At 44.7% G+C, this 19,344-nt stretch overlaps 1 protein-coding gene across 4 annotated transcripts in view; it reads left to right on the plus strand.

Annotated features, from left to right (window-relative positions):
• Positions 1-4,075: 4,075 nt before the first annotated feature.
• Cldn10 (claudin 10) overlaps positions 4,076-19,344 on the plus strand; it is an 85,809-nt gene continuing 70,540 nt past the window's right edge. For 2 of the 4 annotated variants that reach the window (XM_028772012.1, XM_028772028.1), the window contains exon 1: positions 4,076-4,567. In XM_028772012.1, the coding sequence (XP_028627845.1) occupies positions 4,354-4,567 (214 nt within the window). In that variant the 5' untranslated portion in view covers positions 4,076-4,353. The remainder of the gene's footprint in view (positions 4,568-19,344) is intronic. The other 2 variants (XM_028772021.1, XM_028772038.1) reach the window with 1 other exon arrangement.

Below are 19,344 nucleotides of genomic sequence, written 5' to 3' on the forward strand. Positions count from 1 at the left end.
AGAGAGAGAGAGAGAGAGAGAGAGAGAGAGAGAGAGAGAGAGAGAGGAGGTAAGCTGGAAGGAATATAAATTAAACCATTAAGATAGTAATACGTTTCTGTGAGTTACTATAGGACTGTTATTGTGAAATCTAAGAATCATAGGTCTGTACTGTGATGTATAGTCCCAACCATAGGACCATTAAATGATCAAGCAATCGAGCTTCCGGGATTCGATTTTTAAAGTTTACTTTAGAGTTTCCCTCATAAGAGTCAGCCACTTCTACTTCTGACGTAGAATGCATCAGATGCCCCATCTAACACTGAATCACCAAGATCATAGGGAATGAAGTCGGTGCATCAAACGCACGGCATTCTGGGATGCTCACCAATGACCATGAGACTGTTGGAAGCCCCTTTCCACCTATGCGGGGAGTCTTCACTTAACCTGTATCTAAACATGCCCAAAGCTCTCCATCGCGATGGCCAGTAGTCCAGGCGAACATATTTCAAGGCTGTCTATTTCTTGTCCTAAGCCATTACTAAGGTCCCCATCTAGACACCAGACCATGGATTTTCCTCTATTAAAGGCCTGGGGAACATCCTCTTCCTGACTGTGTTCTCGTCTTTGCTGTCTACGTCTCCCTAATCTTGGAGCTCAGGGAGGGAATCTTCAGCACAGATTTAATCTGCACTTTCTTTTCCTTGCATCTTGTCAGCTGTAAGAAACATGAAGTCAGTATTTCCACCTCCTTTCAGAATCTCACTCAAGCTGGACAAGTACTTAACTGTATCCACAGCCCCAAGATTTTAAAAAACCTGAAAATCCTAACTTCAGAATTTCCTAGCATTAGAGGAGTCTGGCTCAGGAACCAAAAGTATTCCAGAAGAAAATAAGAATTTTAGAAGGAAGTAGGGGAGAGGGAAGAAAAGTGAGACCGCCAAGTACAAAGACTAAGAGATTCTCTCTTGGATGTGTTTTTGTATTACATATACACCACATGCATGCAGTACCCACAGAGGCCAACAGAGGGCATCAGAGCACTCCGGAACTGGAGTTTAGGATTGCTGGCCACCATATGGGTGCTGAGAATGGAACCCAGGCCTGAGAACAGCCAGTGTTCTTAACCACTGAGCTGTCTCTCTAGCCCTGATAAAAGATACTTATAACCAGACAAAGAAGAAACAGATGAACAAAGAAATAATCTGATGTTGACTTCTCAAAAGCAAGGGTAAAGACAGAAGAAAATAGGATTATGTTATCACCTTACTCAATCAAAATACTGTCTACTAACTGTATACCACTGAAGAAAAATATGGTTCCATGACACTTGCCAAAATTAATAAAGCACTTTGTTCAAGGACAAGGAAGGGTTATTGCAGTAGGCATAGGTGTGCCACAGTGGAATTTTGGAGCAGAGGAGAGAGAACAGGGTCAGAGGTGAAGACAGGATTGATGTGTGGCATCATAGCCGGAAAGCAAGGAGAAGGTCGCCGGGTGGGATTACAGGAGAATAAAGGGAGAAAGTACATGACGAAGAGCCTTGACCACCCAGAGAGGATCTTTTGCTAAACACAGTCTAGGGTGACCAGACAGGGTGGGACAGTCAGGATAAGTAATCAGATAGATAGTAAGACTGATTAGATACCGAGGTTGGGAGGTTCTGGGTAATCTGGCTGAGAAGATACGTGCTAAAACTGATCAGGATACAGGTAAATATGAGAGTTCAAAGGCAAAGTGTATTTGAAAGAGTGCAGAGGAGCCTGAGGAGAGTTTTGGTAGAAAGAGTTTGTCATATCCAGAAAAGTTATCTACAAAATAAACACACAATAAAGGTGTTATACGAGAGAAACTAAGAACAGTAAACACCAATGGCTCCTCACTAAAGGAAAGGGCTTTTGGAAGAAGGAAAATAAAACCACGAAGTGTGGATGGGGTATGGTAGGGGGCGATGAAGAGGGAAAAAGTAAACAGGGCAGTATTGCGGGTTCATGGGGCAGCGGCAATACTGCAGGTTGACATTTGTGAGGCTAAAACTCCAATTCCTGGGTCTAAAAGTCAAATAAGATAGAAATCAAGCGATAACAAATGGTAGGCTGTTATTAATGTGTAAACCTTTCAAGGTCCTCTTCAAAGGGTGAATGATGACATAAATTAATTATATAAATTACACTAAATACATTAGAAAAGTCTCACCATTACACCGATCAAGTAATACATAACTTCTGATTAATTCAAATATAAAAAATATAAATGTAAAAAAAAATCTCCAATTCAAAAAAGTAAGAAAAAATAAGGGCTAGTAAGACAACTCAGGCAGAAGCCCATACATCTGGGCCTCAGTATCTAGCTGGATCACTGGAGAGTTCCAACTCCTAAGAGTTGTCCTCTGACAAGAAACAAGCATGTATACATACACATACAGGCACACATATACACACATACATACATACACAGATACACACATACATATAGTACACACTCATGCATGCACACACATACACACTGATACACAGATACACATGTTTGTACACACACACATATACACACATACATATACGAACACACATATATACACATACAAACACACAGACACACACACAGACACACACACACATACACACATATACATACATACATACACACATATACACATATACACACATGTATACACACACACAAATAGAATAATAAGGAAAAATAAGCTTTGTCATCAACAAAGCAACAGAAATAAGAGATTCTGCCTGAAAAACAAGGCAGAAGAAGAAAACTGACTTCCAGAAAGTTGTCCTCTGTCCTCTGTTCACAGGAAGTGACGTGAACACACGCACACAAATGAACAACAACACATCTTTTAAAAAAAAACGATGGATAAGTATATGAGCATATGCATAGTGTTACACATATTGTTTATGAAGAGGAGATCCAACTTTGTAGCATTTTCTTCACATTGATGAACAGATGCAAAAAGGAATTAAGTATCAATAAGCATTCCAGCATGCATGTAAACATGCATAACTTAATACATCCATGTTAAAGAAAGAATAGCAAAGAACATTTGAAAAAAGAGCAAAGTATTCACCAAAACCCTTTTAAGTATAGTTATGAAACCGCCCCTACAAAGTGAAAAATAAAGACCATCACTGTAAGTGTCCTCTGACGTCCACATGTAGCACATGTGTGCCTACACACACACACACACACACACAGAGAGAGAGAGAGAGAGAGAGAGAGAGAGATTTAAAGTAAAGATTTTCTCAACTATCTGCCTAAAGATAACCCACAAGCCACAAAGAAATTTAAAGTATCACATTAAAAGTTTATTATCCCAAATTTATAAAATTAAAAATAAATTGAACAACTTAAACAACGCACCAGAATAACAAGCAAAAATGTCACCCTTCATGACAGATAACAATGGTTAATCAGTGATTGCATAAAACAGACACTCCAACCTCATTTATAATGACAAATATGAATTAGTGATCATAATATAATGTTTGAAATTGTCATCAAGTTGGCTAGGATTTTAAAATTCTGTTAGCTCCACAACACAAAGTATTAGGAATCAGAACAATGAGAACTCATTACGATGACTGATGTGTGCTGGATTTACACAGGAAGGTAATTCAGATTATTCTATGAAGATGTGTGTCCAACACAGTGGCAAGTCACCTTCTAAGCTACACCCTGGGGATCCTCTCTCGGGCCTTAAGGGAAAATTCACAGTCACGTTTGATCGTTGCTACTTGTTACTGAGGAGAGAAACAGGAACAATATTCATCTCAAAGAAAGTGAATGAATTGTGGTGTAAGCATTTACTGAAACAATGTATCCAGTTGTCAGATGATTGATAGCTACACTCATGGCCACAGATAAACCCATACACACGATACCGATTAAAGCGGTTACAGGAGGATCTGTACAGCGTGACATTTATGTAAAGCATCAACAACATGTACATGTAAAGGGATTGGTCACATAAGGAGCCTTTAAATGTTACTGGATAATCTGTACTTTGTAATATCTGATCATTGTTGCATGGTTCGCTAACCTTCCAGCTAACTGAAAATTAAGCATTAACTATGGTACTAACAAAAAAATATCTGCAGTACCAACACCTTCAAAATTCCCCTACAAAGTTTTGGTATCTCAGTAGGGAATTAGAAAGATTATCCTAGGGTATCTCTAAGATGCCGTTAGTGCGATATACTTTCTCCTAATTTATTGCACTTCAAGCCATCAGAATATGAAGAACTGTCACCCACTCTCATGGGCTGGCTGTAACATTTGTGGAAGTTCTATCCAGTGGCTGCATGCCTAGGCCACCAAAGCGTTCTACGTGGACTGTGGCAGCAGGCAAGGCTGAGCGACATGTCCAGGGCGCAGATCTCAGCTCTGGTGTGTGGTGTTGGAGGGTTTGGTGCTCTTGTCGCTGCCACCACATCCAATGAATGGAAAGTGACCACCCGCGCCTCGTCCGTGATAACCGCCACCTGGGTTTACCAGGGTCTCTGGATGAACTGCGCAGGGAACGCCCTGGGCTCCTTCCACTGCCGGCCACATTTCACCATCTTCAAAGTTGAAGGTAAACAGGAGTGATGTGTTTGAGGCTGAAGCAAAATGTTACCTTCCCTTCCTGAGCTATGTCAACAAGCTGTTGGCAGTTGGCTGCTCATTCCGAGTGTGTTAAACAATCCCTGAGTGCCACATTTTGCCTAGGGTGGATGGGGTCTCTATTGGCTAAAAGAATTAAATTGTTGCTTTGGATAAAGGAAAATTAAGAATAACCTTGCGTCTTGTAGACCTGGCTGATGAATGGACTCCAATGCAAAGTGTAGGAAGTGCATTGGCTTAAGACCTGATTTTGATGTTCAGTGAGTCACAGAGAAATTTTCATGGGTGTTCTATCCTGGGTTGAGAGGCCTTTTTCATTGATTCAGAATTTCCCTCTTGAAGGAAAACTCTGAATGAAGGAACTAATCCAAAGTCATAGTAGTCTCCATGTTTTCTTTTTTATAACCATGTTTAGTGATAAAATAGCAGTGCCTTAAATGTCAGTCAATTGAAAGGAAGCACCATGAATGGTCCTTTCGGCTTTTTCTGTTTGCTTTTCAGTTATGAGTACTCTTTCCTCCTCCAAACTCTGGATCTTAACAAGGGCAGTTTTGTTGGCTTTAAAGATGTTTGCACACTTTAGAACCCTTCAGAGGAACAACTGTCATTTCCTTTATCACTTAATAATCTCCACCCACCCTCCGTTGCTGAAGAGTATACACTTCCGTAAATACACTGGGTGATGTAGGCTCAGCGTGTTAAAGCTCTCCCCAGGACTTGTCAAGATACAGACTTTCACAACCAAGTGACAAGACTGTACCTTGGCCTCAGTTAAAAAGGAAGAAAGAAAAATGTAACTAGAAGTTACTAAGGAATAGTATATTACAGGGCTTTGTGTCGGGTCTGGGAGTCATTAGTCCCTACTGAGTACCAAGGAGTGAAGAGAGGGCTTTCAGCAAAGCCAGGAGATACCTTGTAACAAGACACTGTAGACCCAACCGTGGCTAGCCCAGGCAGCCCTTGGGTAGCTTGTGCTTTCCTAGAATCTGTTAGAGGAATCCCTGTAGTCTTCTTCACTCATCAGCCCCATGATTATTTTGAGATATTCCAGTGTTAATGTTTCCTCTATAGAAAACTCCCCTTGAGACAGGGAAGGAAACTGAAAGAAAAGAGGAATGTCTGACCCTTTTCTCTGCACGGGTCATTCTTTTCCATGCTTCTTCTTAGCCCATCTCTACCTTGAGCAGATGTGGGTAGGCCTGTTTCCTTCTTCTTAACTGATGTATATGTACATGTATATGTATATGAATATCATTCACACACACACATATTTCATCTTATTGGGCCTTATTCTATACCCTTCAATGAAACCTAGCTATTGAGAAAAATGCATGCTTCACCTTGGCTTCAAGTGACTTAAAGAACCATGAGGGACTGCCACGTGACCTCACTGCCTGCTTCCCAATGAGTCTAAGACACATGGCTAGGAATGCTACAGGGTTACAGGAATCCAAATAGTAATACACCCTCTAAAAAATTTAAAGCTATTATTATCATGTGTACATACAATGCATCTGTGTGTGTGAGAGTGTGAGTATGTGTGTGTGTGTGTGTGTGCACATGTCAAAGCATATATGTAGAGGTCACAGAAATTTTTACAGAGTCATTTCATTCCTTCTTCTTTTATTTTGGTCTCAGGCACCCAACTTAGGTTGTCAGACTTCTATGGCAAACAACTTTACCTGCCAAGACTTCTCATTAGTCATGACAGCTTAGAGCATACATGAATAAACAATGCCTGAGACTGCATACAGAGATCAACACAGTCAAAATCCCAGCATGGATGGGAGGACTCGGGAGGTCCCACCACTGTCTGAGGAGTTACCAGTATTGATGGTTGCTGGGGAAGGAGTAATCAGTTTCCTTCAAGGATGAAGGCCTGGGAGGCTGTACGTATTCCAGTAGATGGTCACACCCACGGACATTCAGGTGGCACTAAACGGACTCAGTAGGTATTAGATTGAGAGGGAGACAGACAGACAGACACACACACACACAGAGACAGAGACACACAGAGAGAACCTGCAAACATGCAGTTTGGAGGACGTGGGGATATGGGAGGACGTGGAGGGGGTGAGGATAGAAAGGACCCAAGCACTTATGCATGTTTAGACGCAGAAAGTTCAGTTACTGTGGAAAACTATTTTTGATGCCAGGATCATCATCTGCAGGCGATTTGAAGCTCACAGGACGATGCATACATGCCATATGCAAATACCATGCCACTTTATATAAGAGCTATGTGCATTCTCAGATTTCAGTACTGAATCCTATTTCTGAAGAAGCTTTAAGTTTTCTATGGACAACAAGGCTGTGGTTAGCAGAGCTGGCTACTTTTCCTTTGTTTCTACTATGTCACACAGTGGAGACGCATGAAAAATACATGCATGTATGCTGAGTGGAATCTCTAACATTTAATCTGCATAGCTAGAATCTCTGTGCATTCCTTCAAGGTTGGCAAAGAGGCTAGGCTCCCACGGGAGAGTTTAGGAAGCAGAAGAACGTGTTGTTTTGTGTGTGTTTATGAGAGGATCTCCAAGCCCAGTGTTTTATTGTGAGCCATGGATAAACAACAGCTATGTCCCATGGGAAACTTTCTAGAAACATACAGTCTCAGACCTCCACCTAAAAGATCTCTAGGGGCCTCTTACACATTAAACGTTTTAGAACACACACCCCCATTTAAGAGCTTATTTCTAGAATTCCAGAAGATTTCACATTTAGCAAATGTCTTATTCTCCCTGAGCAGTGTTCATGTGTGTATACATCCTTGTGTGTAAGTGCAGGCATGCACATACCATGTCATGCATGGGGTGGTCAAAGTATAGCCTCAGGGGTCAATCCTCACCCTCTACCTTGAGAAACGCTCTTGTTGTGGTTTTTCTGCTGCATACACCAGGCAAGGTTGCCCCTGGGCTTCTGAGGAGCCCCCTGTCTCTGTTTCCCAATGCCCCATAGGAGTGTTGGGATTATAGACACAAGCACAATGCCTCTGGCTTCTACATTGCTTCTGGGGTCTCACACTTACACAGTAAGCACTTTCATTCACTGGACCTTCTCCCCACCCTTCAGTATTCTTGTTATATGGCAATTCCTTGGCAAAACACAGGCAAAGTGTACTATCACCCTGTCTGACATAAAGTGCGTTCTCTATAAGTCATGGAATTTACTATTATGAATATCTTTTTAATCTCTGAAACTCGACATGTCAACTGTAAGAAGATGTTTCCAACCAAGGCCTTACTAGCTGCTTTTTGGACCTCAACGCCACATGATGGCATGCCTCTGGTTCCTAAAGCACACCTTTCTGGGGAAGACTGATACAAGGATTCTTATTATGTGATACAGTTGTATAATGTATTTTTAAATATCCCGGTATTGTTTTAATCTGCTGTGATAAGGCACATGACACACAAATGCCTCTAATATATATTGAAAAGAATTTTCATTCTCATAAACCCTAAGAAAGCAGGAGGCAGGCATCTCTGTAAGGTCCTATGGAAAATATGAGGTTGATGAGCAGGCAGAGAGACAAGAGAAAGAGGGACCTGTGCCTCTTCAGGAAAGAACTGTGCTGGACAGAGTCACAGGCTTGGAGTGATTTTGTATTGACTAGTTTAAACGAGTTTAGCAAGCTCTCGTGTCATGGGTTGTTGGGTTGTCTAGTTCCTGGCGACTTGAAGTTTGGGGGTATGAGGGTTGGAAAGAGGTTTTGATTGGCTGGGTCACATCTGAAAGTCATGCCCGCAGAGACTGTGCATTGTGTCTGAGAGTTAGCTCTGGGGAAGTGAGTTTGTCACCTGGTCAGCAGAGGTTTTTAGCAACTACAGTTTAGAGAACACAGAAAATGAGAAGTGGAGTCAGGACTGTATTCACAGCAGACCCTGGGTCTTTTTTGGCTCGGGTATCATCTGGGTGGTACTTTGCTGTCCCATACCCCCATGAGGCTTAACACATATCTAACATGCAGCAGTGTTTCACTTTCAAATGTTTTGTGTAAAGAAAGGTAATGTTCAACTTTTCCAGGGGTTCCCTACACCCTGTGCATAGCCCAGTCATCTCTACCGAGTGTTCACAATCCTGTCACCTAACCCATCATAGACAAAGTCTTTTCCTAAAGGGAAGATACTCGAGAGATAACACTAAAACATACTTTTATGTATTCACCAGTATCTGTGCACACTCATGCGTGTGTGAGCGCACATGTGTGTGATGTGTAGATGTGTGTGAGTGTCAGAGGTCACCAGTGAGTCCCAAGGAACCTCCTGCCTCTGCCTCCCAGCGGTGGGCTGACAGGCCATTAAGGACCAAGCTGGATCCTCGCACTTGCACAGCAAGGATGCTCCAGTGGAGCCTTCTCCTCAGTCTCCTCAAAGGACGTTTCCCCAGAAAACGCTGTGTTCATTCATTCTAAACCGCCTTGCATTTGTGTATTCGGAGATAATGCTCATTACTGAGAACTGCATCGTTCTTAATTGAGCTTGCGGTAATTAGCCAGCTGCTCTACGGTTAAGCCTGTGTTAGAGTTTTGGGTTTTTGTATTATCAGCTAATTTGATTACCAAAGGCTGACAATTGGCAAGTGGCTATGTTGCCATTCTACAGACGCAAAGGGATCTTGTGGGCTTTAATTCACTGATTCATTAATGTGTCCTGTCTTCAAAGCAATCTCTAGATTCCTGTCATAGAATATATAGTCTGCGTTTTGGTGGAGAACAGGACATGGACCTGACTGAGGATAGGCAGCTGACAGTGAGGCAGATATCCAGCAGATATCAGCCTATCATGCTTAGAGCTATACAGTGATTAAGGACAAGGGACACAGAATTCCCAGAAGAGCTGATGCTGACATTATCTGGCAAGATGGCAGAAGTCTGCCAAGGGAGGGCAAGAGAGAGGGCATCTTGGGCTAAGGAGCCTACCCAGCTCCACAACTTATTAACTGCACGCCTTGGGGCAGAGTGAGGAAGTCTTGGGCTCCCTGGACTGCAGACAGGGAGTGTTGTCTGTTTCAGGAATGGTGGTGAGTTAGTTGTGGGTAGCATGCAGCTGGCACCTGCAAGCAAAGGCCTAAAGCAATAAAAAAGGAGCCACATGCAGCAGGGAGTGGGCCGGAGCACACCCATGGGATGAAGATAGAGAGGAAACTGCTAGAGACCTTTATTCTCCAAGATGGGATTGTACTTCAGCTTGAAAGAGTTAGAAAGTTACAAGAACATAGTAAGCTTTGAGTATCTGACAGGACTTGTCCTGTGTGAAGATGGTCGGGTTTCTAATCAGAACTTGAACAAAAATAGCAGTGGGAACCTAGACAAAGTCTTCTGGAAGGGGAAAGAGAAGAATCAGCGGCTTGTGAGAGATGGAAGGGTTCTTGCTGGGAGCTTCGTGGCCGATGAGAGAGAGAAAGGTGGCCACACATCCATCCCCGATCTAAGTCCTTGTCCCTTGTCCTTGTTCAGTGCTTTCCGGTACATGTCATGGTTTCCAGTTCTCCAATTCTTTCTTCCTTGTAAAGCATTTTAATTTATTCTTGACAACTGCCTTCGTGTGCGTAATATATTTTGACTATATTAGCTCCTCCCATCACAGCAATAGAAACCCTAAGGCAGAGACGTGGCCATTGGAGAAGGAAGCTGAAGGCTCACAAGAGAGAGCAAACTAGCAATAGCATCAGTCTCAAAGCCTACCTCCAGTAACAGGTCTCCTACAACAAGGCCACACCTCCTACAACAAGGCCACACCTCCTACAACAAGGCCACACCTCCTACAACAAGGCCACGCCTCCTACAACAAGACCACACCTCCTACAACAAGGCCAAGTCTCCCACAAGGCCACACCTCCTATAACAAGGCCACACCTCCTATAACAAGACCATGCCTCCAAGACCACACCTCCTATAACAAGGCCACGCCTCCTACAAGACCACACCTCCTACAACAAGGCCAAGTCTCCTACAAGGCCACACCTCCTACCTCAAGGCTATTCCTCCTGATCCTCCCCAAACAGCACAAGCAGCCCAGGACCGAATATTCAAACACCCGAGACATAAGAGAGCATCTCATTCAAGCCTCCACATTCCTAGATTCCTTCTTTTCAACAACTCCCCCCACTACTTTTAGTTCTAGTTTGTGGATGACCTACTGAGGTTAATGAGGGTTGCTTGTTGTACTGGCTGGTTTGTGTGTCAACTTGACAAAACCTGGAGTCTTTCAGAAAGGAAGAAGCCTCAGTTGAGGAAATGTCTCCACGAGATCCAGCTGTAAGGCATTTTCTCAATTAGTGATCAATGGTGGAGGGCCCAGGCCACTGTGAGTGGACATCCCTGGGCTGGTATTCTATAAGAAAGCAGGGTGAGCAAGCCAGTAAGCAGCACCCATCCATGGCCTCTGCATTCGCTCCTGCCTCCAGGTTCTTGTCTTGCTTGAGTTCCTGCCCTGACTTTCTTTGGTACAGAATGCAATGCAGAAGAAGCCAAATAATCCCTTTCCTTTCCAACTTGCTTTTTGGTCATAGTGTTTCAATGGAGCAATAGAAAAACCTAAGACATTTATGTAACCACAGGGAGGAGGTTATTCACAGGGGCGTGGCTACACCACCGAAGGAAAGGATTTCCCTGCTCGGAAACTGTGAACTGCTCAGGGAGGGATTAGCTCTCTCAAGCCCCACCCCCGTCGGTGATGGACTGTTGGCTGACCCTATCCCATGTAGGCCCTGTGCAGGTACCTACACTGCTGTGCATGCATGATTGTGATAGCACATCCTCCCTGTCCTCAAGTGCTCCCGTTATTCCTGTGCCACCCCCCACCTTCCACACGTTCCCTGAGCCTTGAGGGAGGCTTTTCGGATGAGCACTTAGGGCTAAGCACCCTCCAGTCAGCTGTTCTCAGTACTTTGACAAACCCCGGAGTCTCCACTAACCATCCCACCCAGTACAAAAACATATTCCTAACCTCACGTTTAGGAAAATTAAAAACCCAGCTGTGTGGGATGAATCAGAGTAGCTTGAGTAGATTTAATTTTTCACGTAAAAGATGGTACATTTTAGAAATTTAATACAACCTAGGGGAAATGTAATGGCAAAAGAAATGGATGCAGCCTTGGGTGCCATTAGTGAACCAAATAGCAAAGAGAGAAACAAAGTAACACAACAAACCACTCCCCATGCTCCACAGGGAGCCGATTTCTACCTTAGAAGTGAACAGAAACTGAATTCACTCACGGGAGGATGTAACAGCAGGATGGGGTAGGGCCTTGAAATAATCTCGCGGGGACATTTGGTGTTCCATTCAGGGAAAAGGAAAACATGAAGAACGTAAGGGTGTGGAAAGAAGAAACGGGGATTTGAGGGCACAGTGAAGCTGGATTTAGGATCACCTGGAGAAGTAATTTCTACCCGAGTGCCCCACGGGGGACTAGGTCATTGGACAAGGAATGGCTACAGATGCCCAGAGAAGCACCTGCTAACCGTCTATTGTAATACACGTGGTATGCTGATGTTATTGTGTTTAAATCCAGATGTTAATACACGTCAGGGCCAATGGAAGAGATAATGGTTCTCAAGGTGTAATTCGGGATTGAGAGGTTCTGAAGACACCTGAGCATGTGCCGATGGCCTTCGCTGGGAAACAGAATGACAGTTTCCAAATCCAGACACGGCCTAGGGTGAGAGATACAAACAGCTGCGTCCTGCTTTTTGACGAACTGCTCTTGGTTGACATTTTACATATCTATGTTCCAGATATAAACCATGAATAAAACCAGACCAGCTATCCTATAAGGAGAATGATTTTCTCCAGAACATGAACTGTAGTGTTTGGGTGAAGCAGATAGGGCACTGGGGGGAAGAGTGTTTTCTTATCTAACTCCAGCTGACTCTTCTGTTCTACAAGCACAGCAAGCTTGACAGCTCCTATCCTAAGATTTCTGTTGCTCTTTGAGACTCATAAGTGTCCCCACAGAACTGACTCAGCTGAATGGTTAAGACCTGGGAGATCAGCTGACACTCAATTCTCCTGTCTGAACCTGGCCTCAGACCTCTATGATATCTGTCTAGATTTCAGGCAGGAGATCGTTCACGTGATTGTCAAACTCCCTGATAGCAGCTTGCCTGGTGGCCGCCTCCTGACCCAGTGCCCGCTCTGAACTCTGTGGTTAACCAACCTGCCTGTCCACCCCGTTATTCCCCTCCCCCGGCTGGTCCTTGGGACTAGCTATTGGAGGGTGTACATGAGTAGGGAGAACGTTGGGAGAATCGGGGGAGGGGAACTCTCCAAGTGTGTGTATCTATGTGTGCACGAATGCCAGCAATGACTGTGAGCCATTTGTTTTGTTTAAAAAATACTCAGGAGCTCCTAGTGACTTTTTGTTTGGAGTTAATCCTGGGTGCCAGTGACAGACTGGGTACTAGTGATGCCCTGTGATCTTCCCAGGCCTGTGGTGAGTCTAAAACTGACCTGCAGAGCCGGCACCACCGAGTCCTCAGAGTCCCCACAGTAGCATGTCCTTTATTGCTCTTTCTGCCTTTGCGCCTCTGCATTCTGTGTCTTCGGTGACACCAGCACGGAGTGGTAGGAGTGGGTCGCCCTCACCCAGGTGTGACCTGTCCAGCTTTCGCTCCAATTCATTTAGAATTATGAACAAACACAAATGTACTATAGCCTTCCCACCGGGCACATGCACATCTCATACATTTTCTTACATGTAGCCCACATACATGTGTCATGTATGCGGCCCACATGTATATGGTCTTACATGTAGGCCAATTGTCATGTAGCATCTCACACACGTTATATAATTAACCTCGGATGGGAAGGCAGAGTCAGAAATCAGGGGTAATTCTGGAGTTTGCTGCTCACCCTGGATAGTAATTCCCATGGAACAAGGATTGGACTAGAATACACAGCTTCCCCCTTTGTCACTGTGACCATCCATCACACCATCATCCTGGGACATACCAGGACACACTTGAAATCATTTTGCCTCCTCCCGGTCCTCAGGTTCCTCGGTGTTATCTTTGGTGACATTTGGCATCTGTTACACCCTCCTCCCTCTCCCCTCTCCTTCCTGGCCTGCGATCACTAGCTGTGTGGCTCTGTCACAGTGGCTCAGCTTCCTCCTTACCAGAAAGACTGAGATAGTAAGAGTTAGCTGTGGCTCTTTGTCCCAACACACAATTCTAGTCTTCCAGGACTGCGCCACACAGGGCTCGTTTATCTTCAGATCAGCAAATCTTTCAGTTTAGGATTGTGTAAGACCTGTGTGGTCTCTGCATATTGTGGTCTCTGTGGGACTCTTCCCGTGTCCCCACCTCTGTACCCCGATTTCCCTGCCTGTAACTATGGTTCCCGTATTTCTCCTTGCTGGCTTGCCCGTCCTGCTGACCCTGGGGTTCTGCAGTACTTCCCTCTTTATCCTGGCCTCTTTGCTGTGTATCTTCTATACATCCCCCTCCCCCAACTTCCCTACTTCCCAGCTCCTCTGGTTCTATAGACCTGGTTTCCCTCAATGCCCTCTTCCTTTTCAGGCTGGTGTCCGACCATACCACAACCATTGAATTTGCCTGATGGTCTCTTCCATTTTACCAGAAGAGGATTCACCACATTTCAGGCATAGGTGACTTCCCACATAGGCTAAGCCTCCGGGCTCTTACTGTGGACCTAGACTTGGATGAAATACTGGGGAGATTTTTTTTTTCTATTTTTCCACTCATTCTGAGCAAGGCTATGCAACACAGCCAGGGATAACTTCCAAAGGCTGAGCTTCCTAGTTGAACCTGGGCTTCATTCAGCTGCTGTGGAGAGCAGCTCCATGCACCATGGACTCCTGCACAGACCATCTCCCTGGTCCCCTACATTGGCTTCTCATGTTGGGTGCTATCTATAGTCAGGCTTGTAACAGGCCCAATAGCTCAAGTTTAATGAAGAGACATAATATCCTAACAAAGGTGTGGTGGGTTTGTATTCATGATTGAGCTCAAACCCTAATGGTCCGCCCATCAAGGACTCCCCAGCAGTGGCTAATTCTCAACAAGCAAGATCAGACCATCCTGCTCAGCCCTGCCTCATCACCTCCTCCCTCCCGTCTTCTCTCCCTCCCTCCCTCCCTCCCTCCCTCCCTCCCTCCCTCCCTCCCCAGTCTCCACACCCAACACCTCATCTCACAGCCTTTTACCATCTTCCTCCTTGACCCCCACCCCACCCCATACCTCTTTGAACTTGCTTTATGATTTTACTAATCTGTCTTCTTGACCAAGCCAGCTCAGTCAGTCAGCAGGGGGCTCAAGGGAGAGAGTGAGGATTGACAAAAAAGCAGACAAAATGATAACACGACTCCAGCCCAAACTGAGGCTGAAGCAGCGCTATTTCTCTCCAGCCTGCTTTTATATCATTCTAGGTACATCCAAAACACATGGTCAGTTCTTAGATCAAAGCCAAAGTCATCTAGCAATGAAGTGAGCAAGGAGATCACACAAGAAAGGAATTAAGCAGAATAGTAAGTAAAAAGATCACATAAGGAAATAGTTCAGCAAAGCAGTAAGCAAAGCCCCACGATCACTGTTTCTGATATTCCTATCTGATCCTACTTCCTTGTCCGAGCCCAGTGACAAATGCTGAATTCCTACAAGCAGCATCAAAAGCTCTCAACATCCTCTATGGTGGCTACTTGCACACTTCCTGTCTCTCAGCAATACACTGCAGCCCTGTGAGAACAGGGTTTAATCATTTCTGCCTGGCCCTTGCCTAAATCATTCTGCACAAAATCCATACTCTTTTGACACAGGGTCTACCTCTATAGACCGGGAGCACCTCACAGTCACTGTGTAACCTGAGATGCCCTCAGATTTGCAGCAATCCTCCTGCCTCTACCCCACACTTGCTGGGATCACAGTCAAGAGCCGCCCCAGCCAGATGAAAATACACGCTCTATACATTCAGTCACCTCACAATTTGAGAAGCTAAAACCCAGGTGAGACAGATGAACTTTTTCTCCCACATGTTGCCTGCTATGTCCTTGAACTTGGAGCAGTCCTCCTGCCTCAGCCTCTGGAGTACTGAGCTTATAATTGTGAGCCACCATATTCAGCTAGACAGCCTGGAAAAGAGCCTCCAGTGAGGGCAACCTTGTAATTGGTGGAAAAGTAGAAATGGAGTCAGCTCTACCGGAAAAGTTCACACAGTGAGGATGTAAGCTAGAGACCAGAGAGGGTTGGTTTGCTCTTTTTATAACAACCAGCCCCCTCCTTGGAGACCCAATCTTAATGAGGATACGACCTCCAATGACCTAATGACCTTGCATTACTTCCCCCACCCCCACAGGAACCAAAGCATCTCTGGGGACACACTCTAACCTTATCCAACCCAAAGCTCCTTTAGTGGTGTTATTGAATCTCCAGACAGATCCAGGTCCACATCCACCTTCTTTGTGAAGAAGCATAGCATGGTAGACAAGAGACCCTCAGGTCCACTTAGTGGGAGAGGAAATGTCTCGTGCGCATGTGCCTCAGTGGGAACTTTCGTTCCAAGGGCTCAAACGCCATCTCTTTAACCATCTATTCTAGGACACATCTGGGATTTGCTTCCAATGGCAGTCTCTGAAATGTGCCTTGTAAGTCTCGGCAACACCCTCATCCCTGCTCTCCCTCCTCCCAGGTCATTTCATCCAGACATTAATGTAAAGATCGCCAGAAAGATCTCCAGACCACAACCACACTGCTCCTTCTGGGAGACAACAACCCACTGAAAAACCTGAAAGTCATTCAAGGTAGCTAGCTAGACTCACTCTGATCATCTGGCCAGAAGGATTCTGAAGACTTCCTGTCTTCCCAGTGACTCTGGGCTAAGTCCCCTCTTCCTAATTAATGACTCTCAAATATAAATGTGGTGGTTGATCTTGTCCATAAATCACCCAGCCATGCGTGACCACCATCAGCAGAAAATGGGCTCCCCGGCTCCTAGTCTGCAGGATTTCAGGGTGGCCAGGCCACGTGGGCTCCAGCTTCTGAATGCTTAAGACCACATCAGCGAAGTGCTAGGGAAACACATGGAGCCGTTCACCACGCACAGACCAAATTGCTAGCCGCAGCCTTCTGTGCTAGCTGGGACCATCTCTGTTATCTCTGTCACAGCATGCGGCTCAGCGTGATTGCCTCGGAAATCATCTTCTTTCGAGCCTGGCTTCCCAACTCCAGTGGGTGAGATGAGAAGAGGAAATAATTTTCCAACAATAAGCTATTTCCTCTCCCGAGTTGCTTCCCGTCGGGATTTTCTCAGCTACTCTCTCCCTTCCTTAATTACACAGACTTACCAACTCGACTCTCTGGCTTCAGCTTTGTAGAAGACCTATAAATAGCTTTTATGATTAACTTAAACTCCTAGGCCTTCTCTGCCTGCTTACAGACACTGATTCTTAATCTGGGTGCCATGCTTTTTTGACCTCTTAACCTCTCTTCCATTTTTTTTTTCTTTTTCCTGTGTGCAAGAGTATGCGGTCAACCAAACTATTTTCTGGAAGCAATGCTGTCATTTTAGTTACGGTCCAGTTCTGATGGGTCTAGGCTGAAGCTGCAGGCTTCTCCACAAGCCCCTCACCTCTGAGTTCCCCTGGAAATGGCTCCTCTACAGCTCCTTGCGGCTCCATATCTACAGAGAGGAAGCCAGAACCTTCCCAGCTCAACTACAGCTTGGCTTTTGTTCTAACAGTGGTCCCACCAGCCTCAAGCCCCATTGGCCTTTCCTTTAGTTAAATATGAGAGTAAACACATGAAATCTATGTCTGAGCAGTCCCTGGCATACCTCTCCCAACAACACTGCTGTGTGCAAGCTCTTCCCGCTGAAATTCGCATGTCATATTGTCCCCTCAAAGACTTCTAACCTGCTGGCCTCTGATTCCCTCTCCATACCGTGCCTCTCTTTCTCTGCCCCACACCCCATGCCATATTCTCCTTCCTGTCCCCTATCCCTCCCTTGTTCCTCCACTGTGTTGACTGTAGACAGATTTTTCTCAAGGGTCCTAAGAGTGGTAACAAGTTTGACTCATGTGTGAGTAGGTGTTTTCTGTAAGGTGTTAGCCACAGCCATGATGACCAAGTCAGGACAGGTAGGTACAACATTGGGTCAGAAGCCTGTATGTGCCTTCTTCACCGCAGACATTTAGGAGGGCTCAGTGCTGGTGTGGGACTGGTCAGTGATGCAGGGTACTTTCCTCTCTCTCCCCATCTAATGCATGGTCTGAAGGATGACGTTGTCTACACTTTGACCTCAGCTTGGATGTTCATGGGGGATGGTGGTGATCAGGAGGGAGGGAGGGCAGGAGTAGGGGGTAGTGTCAGCATCCTGACCCTTTCAGGGAATGATCTGACTCAAGAAAATGTGTGAACCTGAAGAAATACTGTATGTGGAGTCACACTCTGTATGTGGATGCACACACTGTATTCGGACACACACTATGGACACACACACTGTATGCAGACGCACACTGTGGATGCACACACTGTATGTGGACACACACTGTGGACACACACTGTATGTGGACACACACACTGTATGTGGACACACACTATATGTGGACACACACTGTGGACACACACACTGTATGTAGACACACACTGTTTGTGGATATACACACTGTTTGTGGACACACACTATACATGAATGCACACACTGGATGTGGACACACACACTGTATGTCCTCTGACAGACCTCAGGTCTAGGATAGAATCTGACCTCTAATTATGTTTTCCCTACAGAATTCACATACTTCATATACACCAATGTGGTTTTTCTCATCAGTTACTTTTAATAACTAATATCTCTGAAGCTATAAAACTTTATAGACTGTTCAGAGAGAAAAGCACACCTAATATATTACATGCGAATTTGTTTCCCATAGCCCCTAACAGGAAATTTAATTAAAAAATTATTTTCTGCAGCCTGGTTGTTGTGGCCACAGGACTCTCTCTGGCTTCATGTTCAAGCCTGCTCAGCACTGAAGCATGATTTTATCAGCATTTCCGAAGAAAATAGTTCATATCTTCTCTCTAAAAGTGCTTTAGCTGGGCATGCTTTTAATCCTGGCACTTGGGAGGCAGAGGCAGGCAGATACCTGTAGGTTCAAGGCAATCTGGTTTATATAGCAAGTTCTAGGACAGTCAGGGCCACATAGAGAGAGAGAGACCCTGTCCTGAGAAAACAAACAAAAACAGATAGACAAATTGTGTGTGTGTTCTCGAGGGCACACACATGTACATGCCCACATGTCATGTGTGCAGAGGTCAGAAAACCACTTGGGGGAATCATTTCTCTCCTTCCATCGCATGGGTCTCTGGGATCAATCTTAGGTCATCAGGCATGGTGCAAATATGTTTACCCGCTGAACCACCTCACGAGTCCCATTCCATATCTTCTTGAGGTGCAAAGAAATTGTTCTTGGCTTATTTCTTTTAGAAGTGCTTGATGATGTAAACTGAATTCAAATAGTCTAATTGGTATTTTATATAAAAATAAATTAAATTCAAAATCCCCCCAAAACAGAAACCCTGATCTGTGTTCCTCTCTTTATTGCATAATAACCCAGTGTCTAGTAAAAATAAGGGCTCTGTGGGTTCATTTGTTGGATGGGTGAATTTATTTATTCATGAAATTTTTTATTCATGAGTGAACATATTTATTCACTCATTACACCTCTTCCTCCTCTTGCATTTTATCTGCCATTTTCTTTATTCTTTGGACTTAGGAACACTTCTTATATCGT

The sequence above is a fragment of the Grammomys surdaster genome, unplaced genomic scaffold (genome assembly GCF_004785775.1).
Source record: "Grammomys surdaster isolate TR1022 unplaced genomic scaffold, NIH_TR_1.0 65, whole genome shotgun sequence".
Classification (NCBI taxonomy): Eukaryota; Metazoa; Chordata; class Mammalia; order Rodentia; family Muridae; genus Grammomys; species Grammomys surdaster.